This window comes from Thermothielavioides terrestris, chromosome 3, assembly GCF_000226115.1.
Source record: "Thermothielavioides terrestris NRRL 8126 chromosome 3, complete sequence".
NCBI classification, from domain to species: Eukaryota; Fungi; Ascomycota; class Sordariomycetes; order Sordariales; family Chaetomiaceae; genus Thermothielavioides; species Thermothielavioides terrestris.
In genome coordinates, this window is record NC_016459.1 from 2,517,562 (window position 1) to 2,533,664 (window position 16,103).

General features: G+C 61.1%; 4 protein-coding genes across 4 annotated transcripts; 2 read left to right on the top strand and 2 right to left on the bottom strand.

Moving 5' to 3' along the window:
- The first annotated feature begins 692 nt into the window (after positions 1–692).
- THITE_2117199 (uncharacterized protein) lies at positions 693–6,355 on the top strand. The gene is made up of 2 exons (XM_003654258.1): positions 693–6,005; positions 6,095–6,355. The coding sequence occupies exons 1-2, from the start codon at positions 952–954 to the stop codon at positions 6,219–6,221; spliced, it is 5,181 nt and encodes a 1,726-aa protein (XP_003654306.1). The 5' UTR covers positions 693–951; the 3' UTR covers positions 6,222–6,355.
- A 2,089-nt stretch (positions 6,356–8,444) lies between these two features.
- THITE_2117203 (glycoside hydrolase family 47 protein) lies at positions 8,445–11,425 on the top strand. The gene is made up of 2 exons (XM_003654259.1): positions 8,445–10,899; positions 10,957–11,425. Exons 1-2 carry the CDS (start codon positions 8,552–8,554, stop codon positions 11,255–11,257), a joined length of 2,649 nt encoding a protein of 882 aa, XP_003654307.1. The 5' UTR covers positions 8,445–8,551; the 3' UTR covers positions 11,258–11,425.
- Positions 11,426–11,914: 489 nt separating this feature from the next.
- On the bottom strand, positions 11,915–13,954 carry THITE_2117205 (uncharacterized protein). The gene is made up of 5 exons (XM_003654260.1): positions 13,723–13,954; positions 13,592–13,660; positions 13,187–13,514; positions 12,016–13,047; positions 11,915–11,955 (listed from the first exon to the last, which is right to left on the bottom strand). The coding sequence occupies exons 1-4, from the start codon at positions 13,754–13,756 to the stop codon at positions 12,675–12,677; spliced, it is 804 nt and encodes a 267-aa protein (XP_003654308.1). The 5' UTR covers positions 13,757–13,954; the 3' UTR covers positions 11,915–11,955; positions 12,016–12,674.
- A 1,214-nt stretch (positions 13,955–15,168) lies between these two features.
- THITE_2145225 (uncharacterized protein) lies at positions 15,169–16,038 on the bottom strand (the record flags this gene model as incomplete). Its single annotated transcript, XM_003654261.1, has 1 exon — positions 15,169–16,038. The coding sequence occupies one exon, from the start codon at positions 16,036–16,038 to the stop codon at positions 15,169–15,171; it is 870 nt and encodes a 289-aa protein (XP_003654309.1).
- Positions 16,039–16,103: the final 65 nt, after the last annotated feature.

Consider the following 16,103-nt stretch of genomic DNA (forward strand, 5'->3'; position numbering starts at 1 on the left):
ATTCGTAAGTACGGATAACAGATACGGATACTGTCTTCTGATACGTTACCAACCTACCGAGTTGGGGAAGTTCATCTCTCTTGGCAGGGGGTTGGCTAGAAGCGGTTGGTCCGCCAGAGAGCATTGGTGGGGCATTGTAAAGTGGGGCTATCCTCGTGTTACTGTGGAAGTGCCAGTGCTTGCAGTGGGTGGGTGGGATGCATCTCCTCTCCCGTCACACGGCAGAGGACAAAGAGGAGCAACGCCGCGCACGAGCGAGACGACAGTCGGGTTGCCCATCATCGCCGAACTAGCTGCACACAACGCAAGCGCTCCGTGCGGCCATGCAGCAGAAGCCGTGACTGGCAAACGCGCTTTCTGCGCTCAGCGCCCGTGTTTTACCGATATCACCAACAGTGTGGAAGTTGCCCAGCGTAGTACTGGAGTACGGTAAATACGTTACACAGGACGGAGTTCGTTAGGTACCCGATGGGCTGATCCTGTCGCCCACATCGACTGTGCCGCCCGACCAGGAGCGTGAAACGGGGCCAGCCCGAGACAGGTGCCCCCAAGCGCTGCGCTATCAACCAAGCATCAACTGCTGTGCCTGACCACCCGCCGTGCCACGACCTGACAGACAAAACAACGTTGGCGGTGTCCCGATTCCGCGCAGGCTTTGTGTCAAAATCAAATCCAGCCGCCGCGAGCCGCGAGCCGCCGATCTACCTCCCTGAACCGAGGAGTCATTCCGTATCCTTTTTAGCCCGAGTCCCTCCGTGCTCCGTGCTCCGCTTTCCCTAGCCGCCACTCGAGGTCTCGACGTCCCCCCTCACCCCACTCCGTGCCGATTTCCCCGATCAGCCTACCCGGAGACCCCGACTCCCCCGGAAATCACTGACCCCCAACTCCCTGGCCCCCGGGCCGGCCCATCTCTGCTTGGCTGCTTGCGCGCGCTGAGCACAGCTGCCCGCCATGTACCAGAACGGGCAGCGGGATGCGACCCGGCCCTTCCAGGTGCCGCCGCCCCCGCCGCCCATGTCGCCGCCGCCTTCCGTCGCCATGGGCAGTCTGATGGCCATCCCTCCGCCTCCGCCGAGGTACCCGACCGCGCCGGCCGCCGCCAATGTCCTGCTCCCTCCACCTCCCGGCCCGCCGCCGAACCCCCCCTTCGGTTCCGCCGCCATGGGCCCGCCCAGCGCCCTGGGCAGCGCCCCCTGGCAGGGTTCCTGGGGCAGAGCCTATGACGGCCGGACGACCTTCAACATCCCCCCGCCCCCGCCGGGCGGCGCCGGCGCCCCGGTGTTGCAGGCCTACAACCCCAAGCTCCACGCCCAGGCTCTCGCCGCCGCCAATGCTGCTGCTGCCTCCAATGCTGCTGCTGCCGCTTCCGGTCCGACCACGCTCCCCGTCGCTCCGCCGCCGCCCCCAAGTGAACAGATGAGCGCCACCTACATCCCCCACGGCGATACCTATGGAGAGGGCGTCGGCATCCCGGGCCTGGGTTTCGCTGACGATGTCGGCTACGCCTGGAGCGCCGGCGACTCCGCCGCTGCTACCCCACAGGACGACACGTCGGGCCGTGACAGGCTCTACGCTGGCGCCATGGGCCAGCGGGGCCAGTCTACTGCGACCAACGCGAGCACCGTTTCCTCTTCATCGCTCCCGCCCGGGCTCGCTGCCCAGTGGACGCTGGACAAGGTGCTGGCCTGGCTCCAAGCCAACAACTTCTCCCGGGAGTGGCAGGATGCCTTCAGGGCTCTCAATCTCTGCGGCGCGCCCTTCCTCGAGCTCGGAAGCAGCCATGGCGGCCGCGGGAACTTCGGCATGATGCATCAGCAGGTGTATCCGCAGGTCCACCGGGAGTGCGAGAAGAGCGGCACGCCGTTTGACCTTCCCAAGGAGCGGGAGGAAGGGAAGAGGATGCGCCGGCTGATCCGAAGCATCGTGACGGGGAAGCCGGTCGATCCATCCAAGGTCGCGCCTAGCCATGCCCGCAAGGAATCCGCCACCGTTGCCCCCCCGCCCAGCGCTGCCACCGAGTCGGCGGCCGAGTCTCCCAACACGCCAATCAAGGCCCCAGGCCCTGGCTTTGGCGGAAGGCGGTTTTCCCAGTCGCGCGCAACCACGGCGCCAACGCTGAATGGCAGCACAACGAACACCATGAGCTCCGAAGCGAACCACAGGAACCTGATGAAGAACATTGATACCGAGATTACCCGCCGCCACAGCCCCAGCGCCAGCGTCAGCGTCAGCGACTCGGGCGAGGCAGGCTCGTTCCGCGGCTCGACCCCGCGCGGAAGGGACAGCCCAAGTGGAAGCCCCGTCCCGCCGTCCGCCCTCTTTACCCCTTCGTCCACAGCAGGCAACGCGTCGGCGTCGCCGCACACAACAAGGTTCGGCCATCGTTCTCGCAACAGCACCGACTCGACATCCTCCAACGCGGCTATATACGGCTCCGGCGTCCCCCCCGATGCGGCCGCCATCTTGAAGAGCGGCATGAACATCGCCGACGCGGTGAATGCGGCGACCCGCGCCTCCGAGGCGAGCGGTCGTCGCTACGGTCAGGACGGCGGCCGGCCCTCGCCCCAGGACACGGGCGACAGAAGCGCAGGCACCGACCCACCGGGCAGCGCGAAGACCTCGACCTCCTTCCTCTCGTTTCTCCGGGGAAAGAAGAAAAACGAGGACCAGGATTCGCCGACGAGCCCGGGCCTTCTCGTCAAGATGCACCTGCCGGGAAGTCGCCACGCGAACGAGAGCGAAGCCTCGCTCGACCGGCCGGCTTCCAAACGCGCCGGCAGCGGCCGCGTCTTCATCCTTGCCACTGCTGATGGCTGGAACTACCGCATGGTGGACGTCACAGATGTCGGGTCGTCGACGGAACTGCGACAGCTCGTCTGCATCAACCTCGGCCTTCCTGATCCGGAGAGCGCCCAGCTGTACTTGACCGAGCTGGGCAAATTCGAGCACGACGAGGAGCCGCTCGACGATTCGAAACTGATGATAGCCAAGAACCATATGGGGGACGCGGTCGGATCCCTAAAGCTGTTTGTCCGCCCGATTGGGTCGCCGCAGCTGCGCCCGCCAGGAGCGCAAACGTCATCGTCCGGCCATCTGTCTGTGCCCATGGACGAGGAGGCCTATGCCAAACTCCACGGGCGGCAACGGTCCAGCTCATCGCCACCCACGTCTCGACTAAACACGCTCACGACCACCGACAAGGAGCGGGACGAGAAAATGTTGACCGCAGAAGCCATCCAGTACAGAACCGAACAGCTCCGGAAGCAGCAGGAGTACCTGGCGAAGCGCAAGCAGGCAGCCGAGGCCAAGGAGGGTAGTCCTTCTGCCGACGTCACTCCGTTTGGCATCGTGGGCAGGAATGTGGACTTTGACCAGCCCAGGCTCTCGCCGTACGAGGACAGGAAGCTCGACAACCTCCTCCCGCTGCGCAAGGCGCCCGCGCCGCCCGGCGACCCTTCTGCCACGCTGCTCAAGGCGAACTCGCTGAGCAAGAAGCACGCCGCCCGCTTGTCGCAGGGGTCGCAGGGGAGCGCAGACGGCGGCCGTCAGAAGCGCACGTCGTCTGATATGCGTGAAGATGCCGCACTCGAGAAGCAGAGGAGACGGGGAGGGCCAGTCATGCCCTCGCCAGAGGGCGGCAGCATCCATGGGCTGCTGGTGGGCATGGCCGGCATGGCGGGCGGCATGGCGGGAATCGGGCACCCCGCTGTGGGTGGTCACAGGGGACTCTCCCCTCATCGGGTCTCATCCATGCCAGTGACCGATCACGAAGTCAATGACAGAGGTAAGGGTGCCATGTCGACCGTCGACTTCGGGCAGCGGGCACGCTCCGGTTCCGGCTCGGGCGGGACCAGCCCGCGGATAGGGCCGGTCCCGGGGTCGCCGGGCTCCACCACCTGGAGCTCCAAGAACGTGCCGTTCCTCGTCCCGGACTACTCGCCGGGCGGGACGCAGGGCCGTGGCGATCGCGGCTCCGCCGGAGCTGGGCCCAGCCCCGACCAATCCCACCTAGGAACAGATGCTAAAATTACTCGAGCAGCGCGCGCTCCGTCGCCGGGAGACGTCAGTCCCAGCTCCCGTCGGCCGAGCCACACGTTCCCGCCGCCGGCCAGCAGCGCCAGCAAGCGCAAGTCGCACGGCCCCGACACCGACTTCCAGGACAACGACGTCAGGTTCTCGCAAGCCTCAACCCTCGCCGGTAACGCAAAGACCGCCGCTGGCGCCACCGCCGACGACGACTCGGACGATGACTCGGACGACGGCCTGTTCGCGGTTCCCCTTTCGGTCCGCAACGCCTCTGCTGCCAAGAAGGCGGCGTCGGGGCCGGCAGACGGGGGCGAGTTCGAAGGCACCGGCAAGCGTCCGAGTCTGCGGGTCAACACGGAGCGCTCCGGGAAGACCCGCTCGGTCGCTTTCAAATCACCGCACTCGAGCGCTGACGGCAAGACGCCGGCCGGGGAGGACGGCGAGGGCGCGACGGGTGGCCCCTCGTCGCAGCGGCGCACGCCCGGGACCCCCGGTTCCGAGGGTTGGGAGTCGGAAGACCGCGACAGCAGACTTAGCAGGCGCAAATCGTTTATCGAGAAAGACGTCTGGGCCAACCGCCCGCCTCCCGACACACTCATCAACAACCTCGAGGACTTCTTCCCTAACGTGGACGTCGACCAACCCGTGCTCGAGGAAGGAGAGGATGGACCGCCTTCGCCCATTGCCGAGGGAGACGAGAGCCAGGCGGACCAGAACCCGGCCCAGGCGGCTGCAGCTGCGGCTGCTCTGCCGCCCATGCCGCCGCTTCCCGCCGGCCTGTCCTCCTCCGGCAACGCGAGAAGTTCTTCCATCTACAACGAGAGCGATACGCTGGGCTCCGACGAATCGACGCTCAAGGCGCTCGACTCGCGCCCCGTATCGATGCAGACGCTAGCGCAGCGCAGCGTGCGCCGCTCCGGGGGGCTCGGGCGCATGAAGTCGATCCGCGAAGTTGCGCGGGGCGCGCACGAAGCAAGCAAGCGGTACACGCGGACGTCGGGCCAGCTGCAGGCGCAGACGGCGGGCGCGGGCGGGGCCGCCGATAAGAACACCAACCTGATGCGGCGCAAGAGCACCAAGATGTTCAACGCCAACATCGTGCAGATCCAGCCGCAGCGCGGCTCGCTCAACCTGGGAATGGGCGCGGGCGCGATGCAGCAGGACGACGGCCTAAACCGGCGCGACAACAACAACAATGTGCCGAAGCGACAGACGACGTTCCGCTGGTTCAAGGGCCAGCTGATCGGCAAGGGCACGTTCGGGCGGGTGTACCTGGGCATGAACGCCACGACGGGCGAGTTCTTGGCGGTCAAGGAGGTTGAGGTCAACCCCAAGGCGGCGCAGGGCGACAAGAAGAAGATGCAGGAGCTGGTGGCGGCGCTGGACCAGGAGATCGACACGATGCAGCACCTGGACCACGTCAACATCGTGCAGTACCTCGGGTGCGAGCGCAAGGAGACGAGCATCTCCATCTTCCTCGAGTACATCTCGGGCGGGTCGATCGGGTCGTGCCTGCGCAAGCACGGCAAGTTCGAGGAGCCGGTGGTGTCGTCGCTCACGCGGCAGACGCTGTCGGGGCTGGCGTACCTGCACCGCGAGGGCATCCTGCACCGCGACCTCAAGGCGGACAACATCCTGCTGGACCTGGACGGCACGTGCAAGATCAGCGACTTCGGCATCAGCAAGAAGACGGACAACATCTACGGCAACGACAAGACCAACTCGATGCAGGGGTCCGTCTTCTGGATGGCGCCCGAGGTGATCCGCTCCCAAGGCGAGGGCTACAGCGCCAAGGTGGACATCTGGTCGCTCGGCTGCGTCGTGCTCGAGATGTTCGCCGGCCGCCGCCCCTGGAGCAAGGAGGAGGCCGTCGGCGCCATCTACAAGATCGCCAACGGCGAGACGCCGCCCATCCCCGACGACATTCGCGAGGAGATCAGCCCGATCGCGATCGCCTTTATGCTGGACTGCTTTACTGTGTACGTTTCTTTTTTTTTCTTTTTTTTTTTTTATCTGCTTCTCTCTTCCTGTCTTCCCCCTTTTTTCCTGACTCTTTTTTACAATACAGAGACCCGACCGATCGGCCGACTGCCGACGTGCTCCTCTCACAGCATCCGTTCTGCGAGCTCGACCCCAACTACAGCTTCCTGGACACGGAGCTCTACGCCAAGATCCGGGGCACCTTCACTACTTAGCTGAGTTTGTGCATACCGAGTACGGTAGGATGAGGGGTAAGGGTCCAAAGGGGCCAAGGGGGCGGGGAGGAAGGAGGTGGCTGTGTCGAGCTTATTCGTGGTTACTAGTAGGTATGAATTTGTGGAATCCTCTTCGCCAGTGCGAGCCGGTGGCTGGGGGTGTTGCTGCCTGCCGGCGAAATCCTAACTCAATTCTTGTATGAAGTCAATTGGATAGGTATCCTAGGTAGTTACGCAGTCTCTCACCGTGTCTAAGTTTGAAGCTGCCCTAACTGCGTAGTTCAATAATTGTTGCGCCTGCTGGGTTCAATCGCTGCAGAAGACCTTGCGAGTTTGGTGAACTCACCTGTGCGCAGTAATCCGCGATGCGCCCCTGTTGCTTGACCCCGGCTTTCGGCTCACGGCACGGGTCATCTCTCGTGGCTGGACACGGGCAGGGGTGGCCTGTTGACAGAGACAACTTCCCTTTTCAGCTGCGGCTGTTTGGCCCGCTGTCAAGTTGTGCCTGGCTGGCACCTGATCAGCGGCGTGCATGTTCGAGACCCCGCGCCGCCCGACCCCATTAGAAAAACAAACCCTTTTCATTAGAAAAACAACCCCTCTGGGCGGTCTGTGCGTCCCCCACCAAATTCTTGTAGCGCGCATCGCTACTGGTCGACTAGCTGAATGTCCCCACAGCATAACCTACAGCGCCTCTTATCGATAAAAAAATTCACGTGACCAGCAGCCCACTCTTGACAAGGAAGGCGGTCAAGGCAGGCAGTATTCCAGTGCTCACGACAATTTTTCTTTCAGCTTTGCACCCAATTCTATACCCTCTCGTAGAACAGCACTCCAAGCAATCATCCTCGGAGTCACAATTTCCCATTAAATCTGCATTTCCAGTTCCTAACACTAGCAGCATCGTCGATTTTCAGCGATTCCTGTCGCGACATTAAGCTTCGCTGCAAGGTGATGCGCGTTGCAAGATTTTGGTGGGGGACGCACAGACCGCCCAGAGGGGTTGTCTTTCTAATGAAAAGGGGTTGTTTTTTTAATGGGGTCGCGCGCCGCCCTGCCGGTGAGATCTGCTTTGCTGCTTGCGTGCGAGAAGACTTCGGAGAATTAAGGTTATCTTGAACGTTAACGGAGTGTAGAGCTGGCCTTGCACCGGTTATTCGAATACACTACACTACAAGCTTGTCATTACACTATTCCATTCCAACGTCAATAGTACCATGCTCGTGATAAATGGACAGCAGCGAGACCTGCGAACTCGACGGAGGCCAGGTTCCGCTGTCCAATTTGACCTGCACTGTCTTTCTAGGTAGGAAATTTTACTCATTTGCGTAGCAATTCTAGTGTACTGTACGGTATACACTAGTGAACGCACTCGATGCCACCCGGGTTGCGGGGTTCTGGTCGAGATCGGGACGCAGTCCTATATTCCGTGTGTAGTACGGAGCTACATACACGACCGACCATCCAACGTGGCATCAAGGAAAATTGTCCGGATGGAGAGAGACTGGGGTGGCTGAACGGACTCAGGGTTGCAGGGGTTGCAGGGGTTGCAGGGGTTGCAGGGCTGCGGTTGCCTTTTGCATGAATTCAAATCAGTTTCGATCCGTTTTGAGCAGCTCTTAGTTTCCCGATTCGTGAATCTCTGCAAGATACCATATTCATGAGATTAGGAGGGGATATCCCCGCAGCTGAAATATCGCTGCTTTGCTTCTTCGCTTTGCCCAGGGACAACGGCGGCCCCATTCACGCAGTGTATTCTGTCAGTTCCCCTTGCAGTCGATGCCAAGACTCGAGAGCTTCGAGACACCCAAGACGGGAAATACGATGTGGGACTGCAGACACCATGCAGGTCTTGGTATCTTGGCACGCGCATCGCTCGTTTCTCCCTGGCGTCCTGGTGTGAAGCCCTCGGTGCCGTGCGCCCCTTCTTCGCCCGCCACGATGGCTTTTTTCCATCGGCCCGGGTTCTTGCTTTTCGCCAGTCATCTCTGTCACTGGCTTTCGCGGCCGACGGCCGTCCCATGCCGACACTTGTCATTCTTTCTCGACGTCGCTCCTTCCGACTGCTCGTGTTCCGTCTCATGACGCCGTTGTTGCCGTGAACCCATTTTCGCATGGTTCCACGGCCCGCGCCGTTGCTCCCTGAACCGCAACACCCGGCTAACCTATGTTAGCGCTCTTGAGCGGATATTGAAGGGACCCCCAGGTACATGAACTGTTGCCCGTGGCCCGCTCACCCGTTGCCTCGGGGCCATTGTATCGCTTCTCGCCCACGCGTCCCTATCGGGGCGCCGCGGCCTCGTCTTCTCTTCTAGTCAGCCATTGTCACCATGTTCCGCCTAAGGCGATCTCGCGTGCTGCTCGCCTGCGCCGTCGTCATTACTGTGCTGCTCTATCACGTCTACAAGAACTCGGCCCAATGGGATCACTCGCCCGAGATCTGGCGGGCCAAGACGGCGCCGCAGGCCGGGGCGCCGCAAGCCCAGCCGAAACCCGCGCACGACCGTGACCACGACCACGAGAAGCGCCCTGGGGACACGAGGCCACAGAAGCCGTCGCACGACCCTCGTCCTCCCCCGCCTCCTCCTGATGCTGCTGCCGCCGCCGCCGATGACGAGCCCTCTCCGACCCAGGGGGCGCCCACCATCCGGATCCCCGAGTTGAAGACGAGCGACGGGGTCAAGGGAGGATACAGTCTCCCCACCAAGGTCCCTTCGGTGCCCGAGGCGCAGTTGCCCTCTGGTCATGAGGAGCACGGAAAGCAGATCGGAGATGAGGGAATACACTTCGTGGACCCTCCGGCCAAGCACCAGGCGGACGTCATCGCGACTGCTACCACCGTCCACTGGACGAAACCCAGCGAGTGGTTTCCTGTGCCCGAGGAGTCGCTCATCCTGCTGCCTACTGGCAAGCCCAAGACCATTCCATCTGTCCAGTTCGCCTTTGCCGATGAGTCGCCCGCCGCCAAGGCGAAGCGTGAGCAGCGCCTGGCGAAGGTCAAGGAGGAAGCCGTGCACGCTTGGTCGGGTTATAAAAAGTACGCTTGGACTCACGACGAGCTGACTCCCGTCAGCAATGGCACCAAGGATCCGTTCTGCGGCTGGGCTGCGACCTTGGTCGACGCGTTGGATACGCTCTGGATCATGGGCTTGAAGGACGAGTTTGAGGATGCCGTCGAGGCTGTGAAAGAGATCGACTTCACCACGACCCCGTACCGAGATGAGATCCCCGTCTTCGAGACCACCATTCGCTATCTTGGCGGGCTGCTCGGTGCATACGACGTTGCCGGAGGGCATGACAGCAAGTATCGCGTCTTGCTCGACAAGGCAGTTGAGCTCGCCGAGATCCTCATGGGCGTCTTTGACACGCCCAACCGCATGCCGGTCCTCTACTACAACTGGAAGCCCGACTTCACCGTCAACCCCAAGCGAGCATCCACCGGCGCCGGCGTGGCCGAACTGGGCACCCTGAGCATGGAGTTCACCCGCCTCGCCCAGCTCACTGGCAAGAACAAATATTATGACGCAGTTGCTCGCATCACCGACGCGCTCGAGGACCTCCAGAACCGTGAGAATGGCACGGCCATTCCCGGCATCTTCCCCGAGCACCTGGATGCCTCCGGCTGCAACCGGTCTGCGCCCCTGCCTTCCACGCTGGAGATTAGCAGCGAGGCCGCGCAAAACCAAGCCAATGACGATCCCCAGCGTGCCAGTATAGAATATGATACTGGGAACAATTCAAGCCCGGACGCTAACGAAGGGGACCATGGTGTCCAATCGGGTGCCGGGAGCCACTCGGGGTTCCATCGCGGGCCCCGGAAGCGAGACGGGCGCCCTACGACCGCCCCGACGCCCTTCACCGCAAAGGGTCTGCCTGCGGACTGGGATTGCGTTGCACAGAACCTGACGGCCGGAGGCTGGGGCCCGGGCCAGTACAGTATGGGCGGCAACCAGGACTCGGCCTATGAGTATTTCCCGAAGCAATACGTCCTCCTGGGCGGCCTCGTACCCAAGTATCGCGCCATGCACGAAAAGGTCGCCGAGGCGGTGAAGAAGTATCTCCTTTTCCGGCCCATGGCCGAAGGCGATCCCGACATTCTCTTCTCTGCCAAGGTGTTGAGCAGCGACGGCACCGCCGAGAAACTGACTTACGATTATGAGGTCACGCACCTGACCTGCTTCTTGGGCGGCATGTTTGCGCTCGGTGGCAAGCTCTTTGACCGTCCGGAGGACGTCGAGGTTGGCAAGAAACTGACAGACGGCTGCGTGTGGGCCTACGAAGTCATGCCCACGGGCATCATGCCCGAGTATGCAAAAGCGATGCCCTGCAAGTCGCAGCACGACTGCCACTTCGACCAGGCGGCATGGTACGAAGCCCTCGATCCGAACAAAGAGCAGCGGGAAAAGGAGATGGAAGAATACCATGCAAAAACGGCCGAGTGGCAGCACCAGGTGGACGACCTAAAGACGAGGCAGGCCGAGGAGCGAAACCCCCGATTAACGGGAGGGGATGAGAGCGCCTCCCCGCCTGACGCAACAGGCTCGCCGACGAAAGAACTAGTTCTGCCGCCCAAACCCCAGAAGCCGTTGACCCACGAAGAATTCGTATCGCAGCAAATCCAAGAGCAGCACTTGCCTTCAGGCTTCGTCTCGCTGAACGACAAGCGGTATATTCTCAGGTAAGCCGCATCTCCAGCACCCCATCGTCGCATCGCTAACCTCTCCCCGATTTCCAGGCCCGAAGCCATCGAATCGGTCTGGTACATGTACCGCATCACGGGCGACACGGAGTGGCAGGAGAAAGGGTGGCGCATGTTCAACGCGGTGGTGCGCGCGACGCGCACCGCGGCCGGCCACAGCGCGATCCGCAACGTCGCGGCCGTCGACGGGCCGCCCACGCTCGAGGACAGCATGGAGAGCTTCTGGCTCGCCGAGACGCTCAAGTATTTCTATCTGCTCTTCGCCCCGCCCGACGTCATCTCGCTCGACGAGTGGGTGCTCAACACCGAGGCGCATCCCTTCAGGCGGCCGACGTGAGTGCACCTATCGGCCCTTGCCTACCTATCACCTCCTACCTAGATGGGGCTGCGGATCCGACGGCGGTCTGTTGTGTTTTCTATGGGGTCTGAGTCGGAGCCCGATGGTTGAAGAGGGCGGAAGCAGAGATGCTCCTCGTGGAGCGGGGAGGCTGGGAAAGAGCGCCGGGCTTCACACTACGCATCTGGCATCTTTACAGCACAGATTCATGCATACAACCGTACATGGCATGGCATTGTCGCGGGTGGATTCATGGATCAAGCTTGGCGGCGGCGAAACGAAGGCGTTTGGATCGGTTATTTTGTATACAGGTGCCGGATCATGAGGGTCTGGTTCTACATAAACGGTAGTGATCTTTTGTCGCGAGCTCGCACCCTGGACTCCGCCGTCTGCTCTGTGGCTCTGTGGCTCTGTGGGGCTGCGCTCCCACGTGTGTTGAAAGTTAGATCTCTGCCCTCCTCCCACACACTGGGGAGGAGCTCCCTCGATCTAGATCCTTTTCCCGGCGCTCTCTCAGCCACTGATATGCCTCGGCTCTCCTCCTCATCTCTCTCTAATGTTTTCATATCCCGACCACTGCTCTATTCCCCTGAACCGAGTTTCGAATTCGTTAAACTGTGCTTCCCTCAAGAGATATCCCTACGTACTTCTGTGCGGTGGGATCCATCAACAGACATGGGCGAGGACCTAGGCCTTGACTACCAATGTAAACAAGTCAATTACATGATGAGTCCGAGTGTCACGCTGGAGGTACATACATTGAAGGACGATATTATCTGCTCTGGCCCAACCCCAAACTCCAAATCCATTTATGCTGGCTTCGCCGCTATATACCCACACAACGACGACAACGACGACGAGATCGACCGTCCATACAATAAACACGCAATACGCTGTCTCCTCAAGTATGCATCGCGAGAAATAAATACCTTACCCATCCACCATCGCCGCCGCCAGATCTCCCCAATCCCAGAGGCTGCGTGTCTTCGTCTTCTTCCCGTCATATGCACACATGGAGCGAAAAGCACACAAACATAACAGAGCCGCCTCGTAATCAACAGATTCCCTCGCCAAAATATATCGTGCAAGTCGCCGGGATCGCGAAACCAGCGGAGACGCGGTGGCCGAGGCACACCCCCAACAGTTCCGACGCCTCTTCGGTTCGGTTTTGCGTCCCTGTCATGGTGGTCGGGACCCGTTGCCGACCCTCGAAGTCGTATGTCCCATGCATCATAGACCCCGCCCCATCGTGAATCGACTTCATCCCAATTCATGTCCCGTCCCATACGTGCGTAGCAGCGTCGCGTCGCGTCAGCGTTGGCCGTAATCCGAGCCAGTCTCTCGTTCTCGTTCTCGCCCTCTCTCTCCACCCCCGCCCCTGAAACCTCGGTCGCCCCACCCCAATTGTTGCGGATCATCAATCCATGATATGCTCCAGCACCTCCATGCTGAGGATCATGACGAGCAGGCCGATGGTGACGATGATGAGCAGGGTGAAGCTGAACCAGCCCATGACCATGGCGCTGGTGCCGACGCCCGAGAGCACGCTGCCGTTGGCGAGGTCCTGCGCGATGATGCTGGCCGCGACCGACGCCGTGTGCTGCCAGAGCACCGACACCAGCACGAAGATGGACGCGATGAAGATGATGGCCAGCGCCACCTGGCTGACCGGCCGCGAGGGGAACGGCTTCACCTCCCGCTCGGACCCCTCGCTGTCCTCCTCCTCGTGCCAGCCCGGAAACGTGGCCAGCAGGAGCAGGCAGATGAAGGCGAAGATGATGGCGATGATGCTGCGCGTGGTGGTTCGTGTTGGTTAGTCAAGTAAACCAGCAAGCAAGCAAGCAAAGGATCGGATTGGGATCTGTTGGAGGCAATTTGAGGGGGGGGAAGAATGGGGGGCAGAGGGAAGGGGCCAGAAGTGTGGCTTACAGTAGGTAGGGGAAGACGATCATGTCTTTGAACTGGCTGGCCAGCCAGATGAGGTTGAGAGGGTCCTGGTCCACCGTCACCTCGTTCGCGAGGGTCGTGGCGTTGTTGCTGCACAGCCAAGAGCCTCCGTCGGGGCTCACGCAGATGCCGAAGTAGCCGACGCGGGCCTGGAGGCGGGCGCCGCCGACGATGTTGGCGATGGCATTGTTGACGTTGTAGTCGGTCTGTGCCGTGTCGGGCACGGCCGTGTAGCGCTGGTAGTAGAGGGACAGGAGGAAGATGTCGGGGATCAAAGGTGACGAGGATGAGCACCCGGCGAGAAGCAGCGCTGTTACCCGAGGGTTTCTGTCAGTGGCGGGTGGTGCGCTTGAGTCGGGGGGAGAGGGTGGGAAGAAGCAAACTCACATAACAATATTATCGCCACCGCTATCAAGATCATCAACACGTGGTGATACCCGAGGAATGGTAACCACCCTGTGGGACTGTGTCAGCCGGGAATGCGGAGTCCTCCACCGGAACGGGGGGGCAACACATACGGTACCATCCTAACTGAAACCTGGTCGTCGGCATCTTGGGCCCAGTTGTGGTCGTCCTCTTCTCCTACTTCGCAATCGCGCGATGGCGCTCGCGGAGCCCACGCCGGTCCCCCGCGAGCTTCGGAGCGGCAGGGTCAGGCAGCGCCGGCGGCGACGAAGCCCTCGGTTGACGCTGCTACGGTGACGTGAACGTGACCGGAGATGCGCCGACAGTACCCTCCACCGCTCTGCGACACCGCCCGTCTTTCTTCGCGCCGCACTGGAATGTGGCGAGCGGCCTCTCCCGTGTCTCGCTTCGCGCCGTCGCTGGTGGGGGTGTCTCGAGTCGGCTCGTAAGCTAAGCGTCGTGCGTGACAAGGCGGAATCGAAGCGAGCGGTCGCGATCGATGCTGCGCAAGCGGAGCAAGAAAATCTATACAACCAAGATCAAGTAAGAAGAGAGCCGTCGCCTCCGGCGGCCAGCCCGAGACGCTTGACAGACAGATGGGCGGGGCAGAAGGAAGGTAGGGAGAGGGCAGGCGATGTCAGGTGGCCTTGGGGTGAAGATGCACACCGGTTCTGCTTTGGCTTCCTCAGCTGCGGCAACACAAGCGTCAGAGCAACGGAATGCAGGAGCGGCAGGATGCACAACGAAGCCGAAGTGGGAACGTTCACGAGGGGGAAGGTCGAGACTGGCTCACCTTGCGATCTGCGCAAAGAATGTCGGTGGCTGGAATGATGGTCGATGACTAGTGAGTTGACCGTTGTTACGGATGCAGCAGGAACTGGAGAACAATCTGGCCTGCCATCCGATTTTCCGCGACAGACCAAGGCGCAGGCCGTTCCAGGTTGCCCTGATGGTGGCCTTCCCAACCACCGACTTTTATTTACTTTCAGGCTGTTGGCCGGGCACTGGTGGCAGGGGTGCATCGGCGGGGTTGATTGGTTGGCTTACGCATTCCCAGGCGTGGGGCTGATGCCAAGACTTTTCCTCAATACAGCTGACGTGCCTGGACTCCTGCTTTCCCAAGGTAAGTTACCGTACTAAGCTTACACCGTAGTTACCGTTTTGGGTTTGTGTGCATGGTGGCTGGGAGCCAATCTGGCGGCGGGCTGAGATTTGAATCCCTCAAGTTCGCTGCTCAGAGTCAGTTCGTCGGATACAAGTCCAATCCATTCAAGTCTTCCAATCCTTGTCCTTTGTTGTTTTGGCCCGCAACGCCGTATCCCCCCGAACCCCTCCCTTTTTCTTTCTTTCTTTCTTTCTTTCTTTTTTTTTCTTTCTTGGACGGGTCGCAAATGCGTATGATGCGGAGGGCAGAAGGGCAATGCAGTTCCACTGGCGCGATTCGATCGAGGCAGGTTCATACTGTTCAACGAGTTCCTGTATTGCTGGATTGCTTGTCTCTGAATCTCTGTCCTGCCTAATTTGTGACTCCCGGTCCGGATCCCTCCAGGTCCAGAGTTCTACATCTTATAGGGGGGCTCATCTCCCCTCACCTGCGGAATCCGATAGGTAAGGAATTTCGGAAGTGCCTTCATCGACACTTCGCCACAGCCTACTTTGCCATTTTCCCAGAAAAAGGTGTCCAAGAGCGTGCCAAGGATAACGGCGTCCTGGACAAGATCGAGATTATCCTCCAACATCTCACGCGTCTTCGGTGACATTCCAGCAAACAGCTCCTTCCAAAAGGCTCGCTCAGCAACCTCGAACTCGTCCGGCATCCAGAACTCGCCGCCCGTGAACTCGCCCGCCAGGGTGTGGATGCGGCCGAGACCCACAGCAAACGGTTTTGGTACTGACAGCTCCCAGTCGATCAAGCCGGTAACTTCACAGGATTCGTCGATAAGGACGTTGACGTCGTTGAGGTCGTAGTGCGAGACCCAGAGCGGCAGCTTGCTGATCCCGTCGAGCTTGCCGAGGAACCCTTGCAGCAAGGGTCGGTATGTTGCAACTTCGTCCAGCGGACTGGCCAGTATGGCCTCGAGATGCGGCCGGATGTTGGTTGACACAGCCTCGCCGCTGCTGTCGGCGCGCCAGCCCTTGGAAAGTACCCGTCCGAGCGACTTGTTGATGGCAATGCGGCCGTCAGCGCCCTTGCCGGCGACGCCGTGGACCCAGAGCTTTCCCGGCAGACGCTCAAGGGAATAAGCCCAGACGCCCTCGTTCTCCAGCTCTTCGTCCTCGAGAGCCACAGCGTCGGGGACGAATTGGCCCAGAGCGCCCTTGGCGACCTTGAAGGCGTTCAGATCCAGCTTCTCGGTTCTGAACTGGACGACCACCTCGCGTCCGTCCGCCAGCGAGACGAAGAAGGTCCGGCTGAACATCCCCTGCATGGGCGGCCTGTCGACGCGGTTGGACGCGCTTCCCAGGTGCTCCAGCGTCAGCTTCTTGACACGCT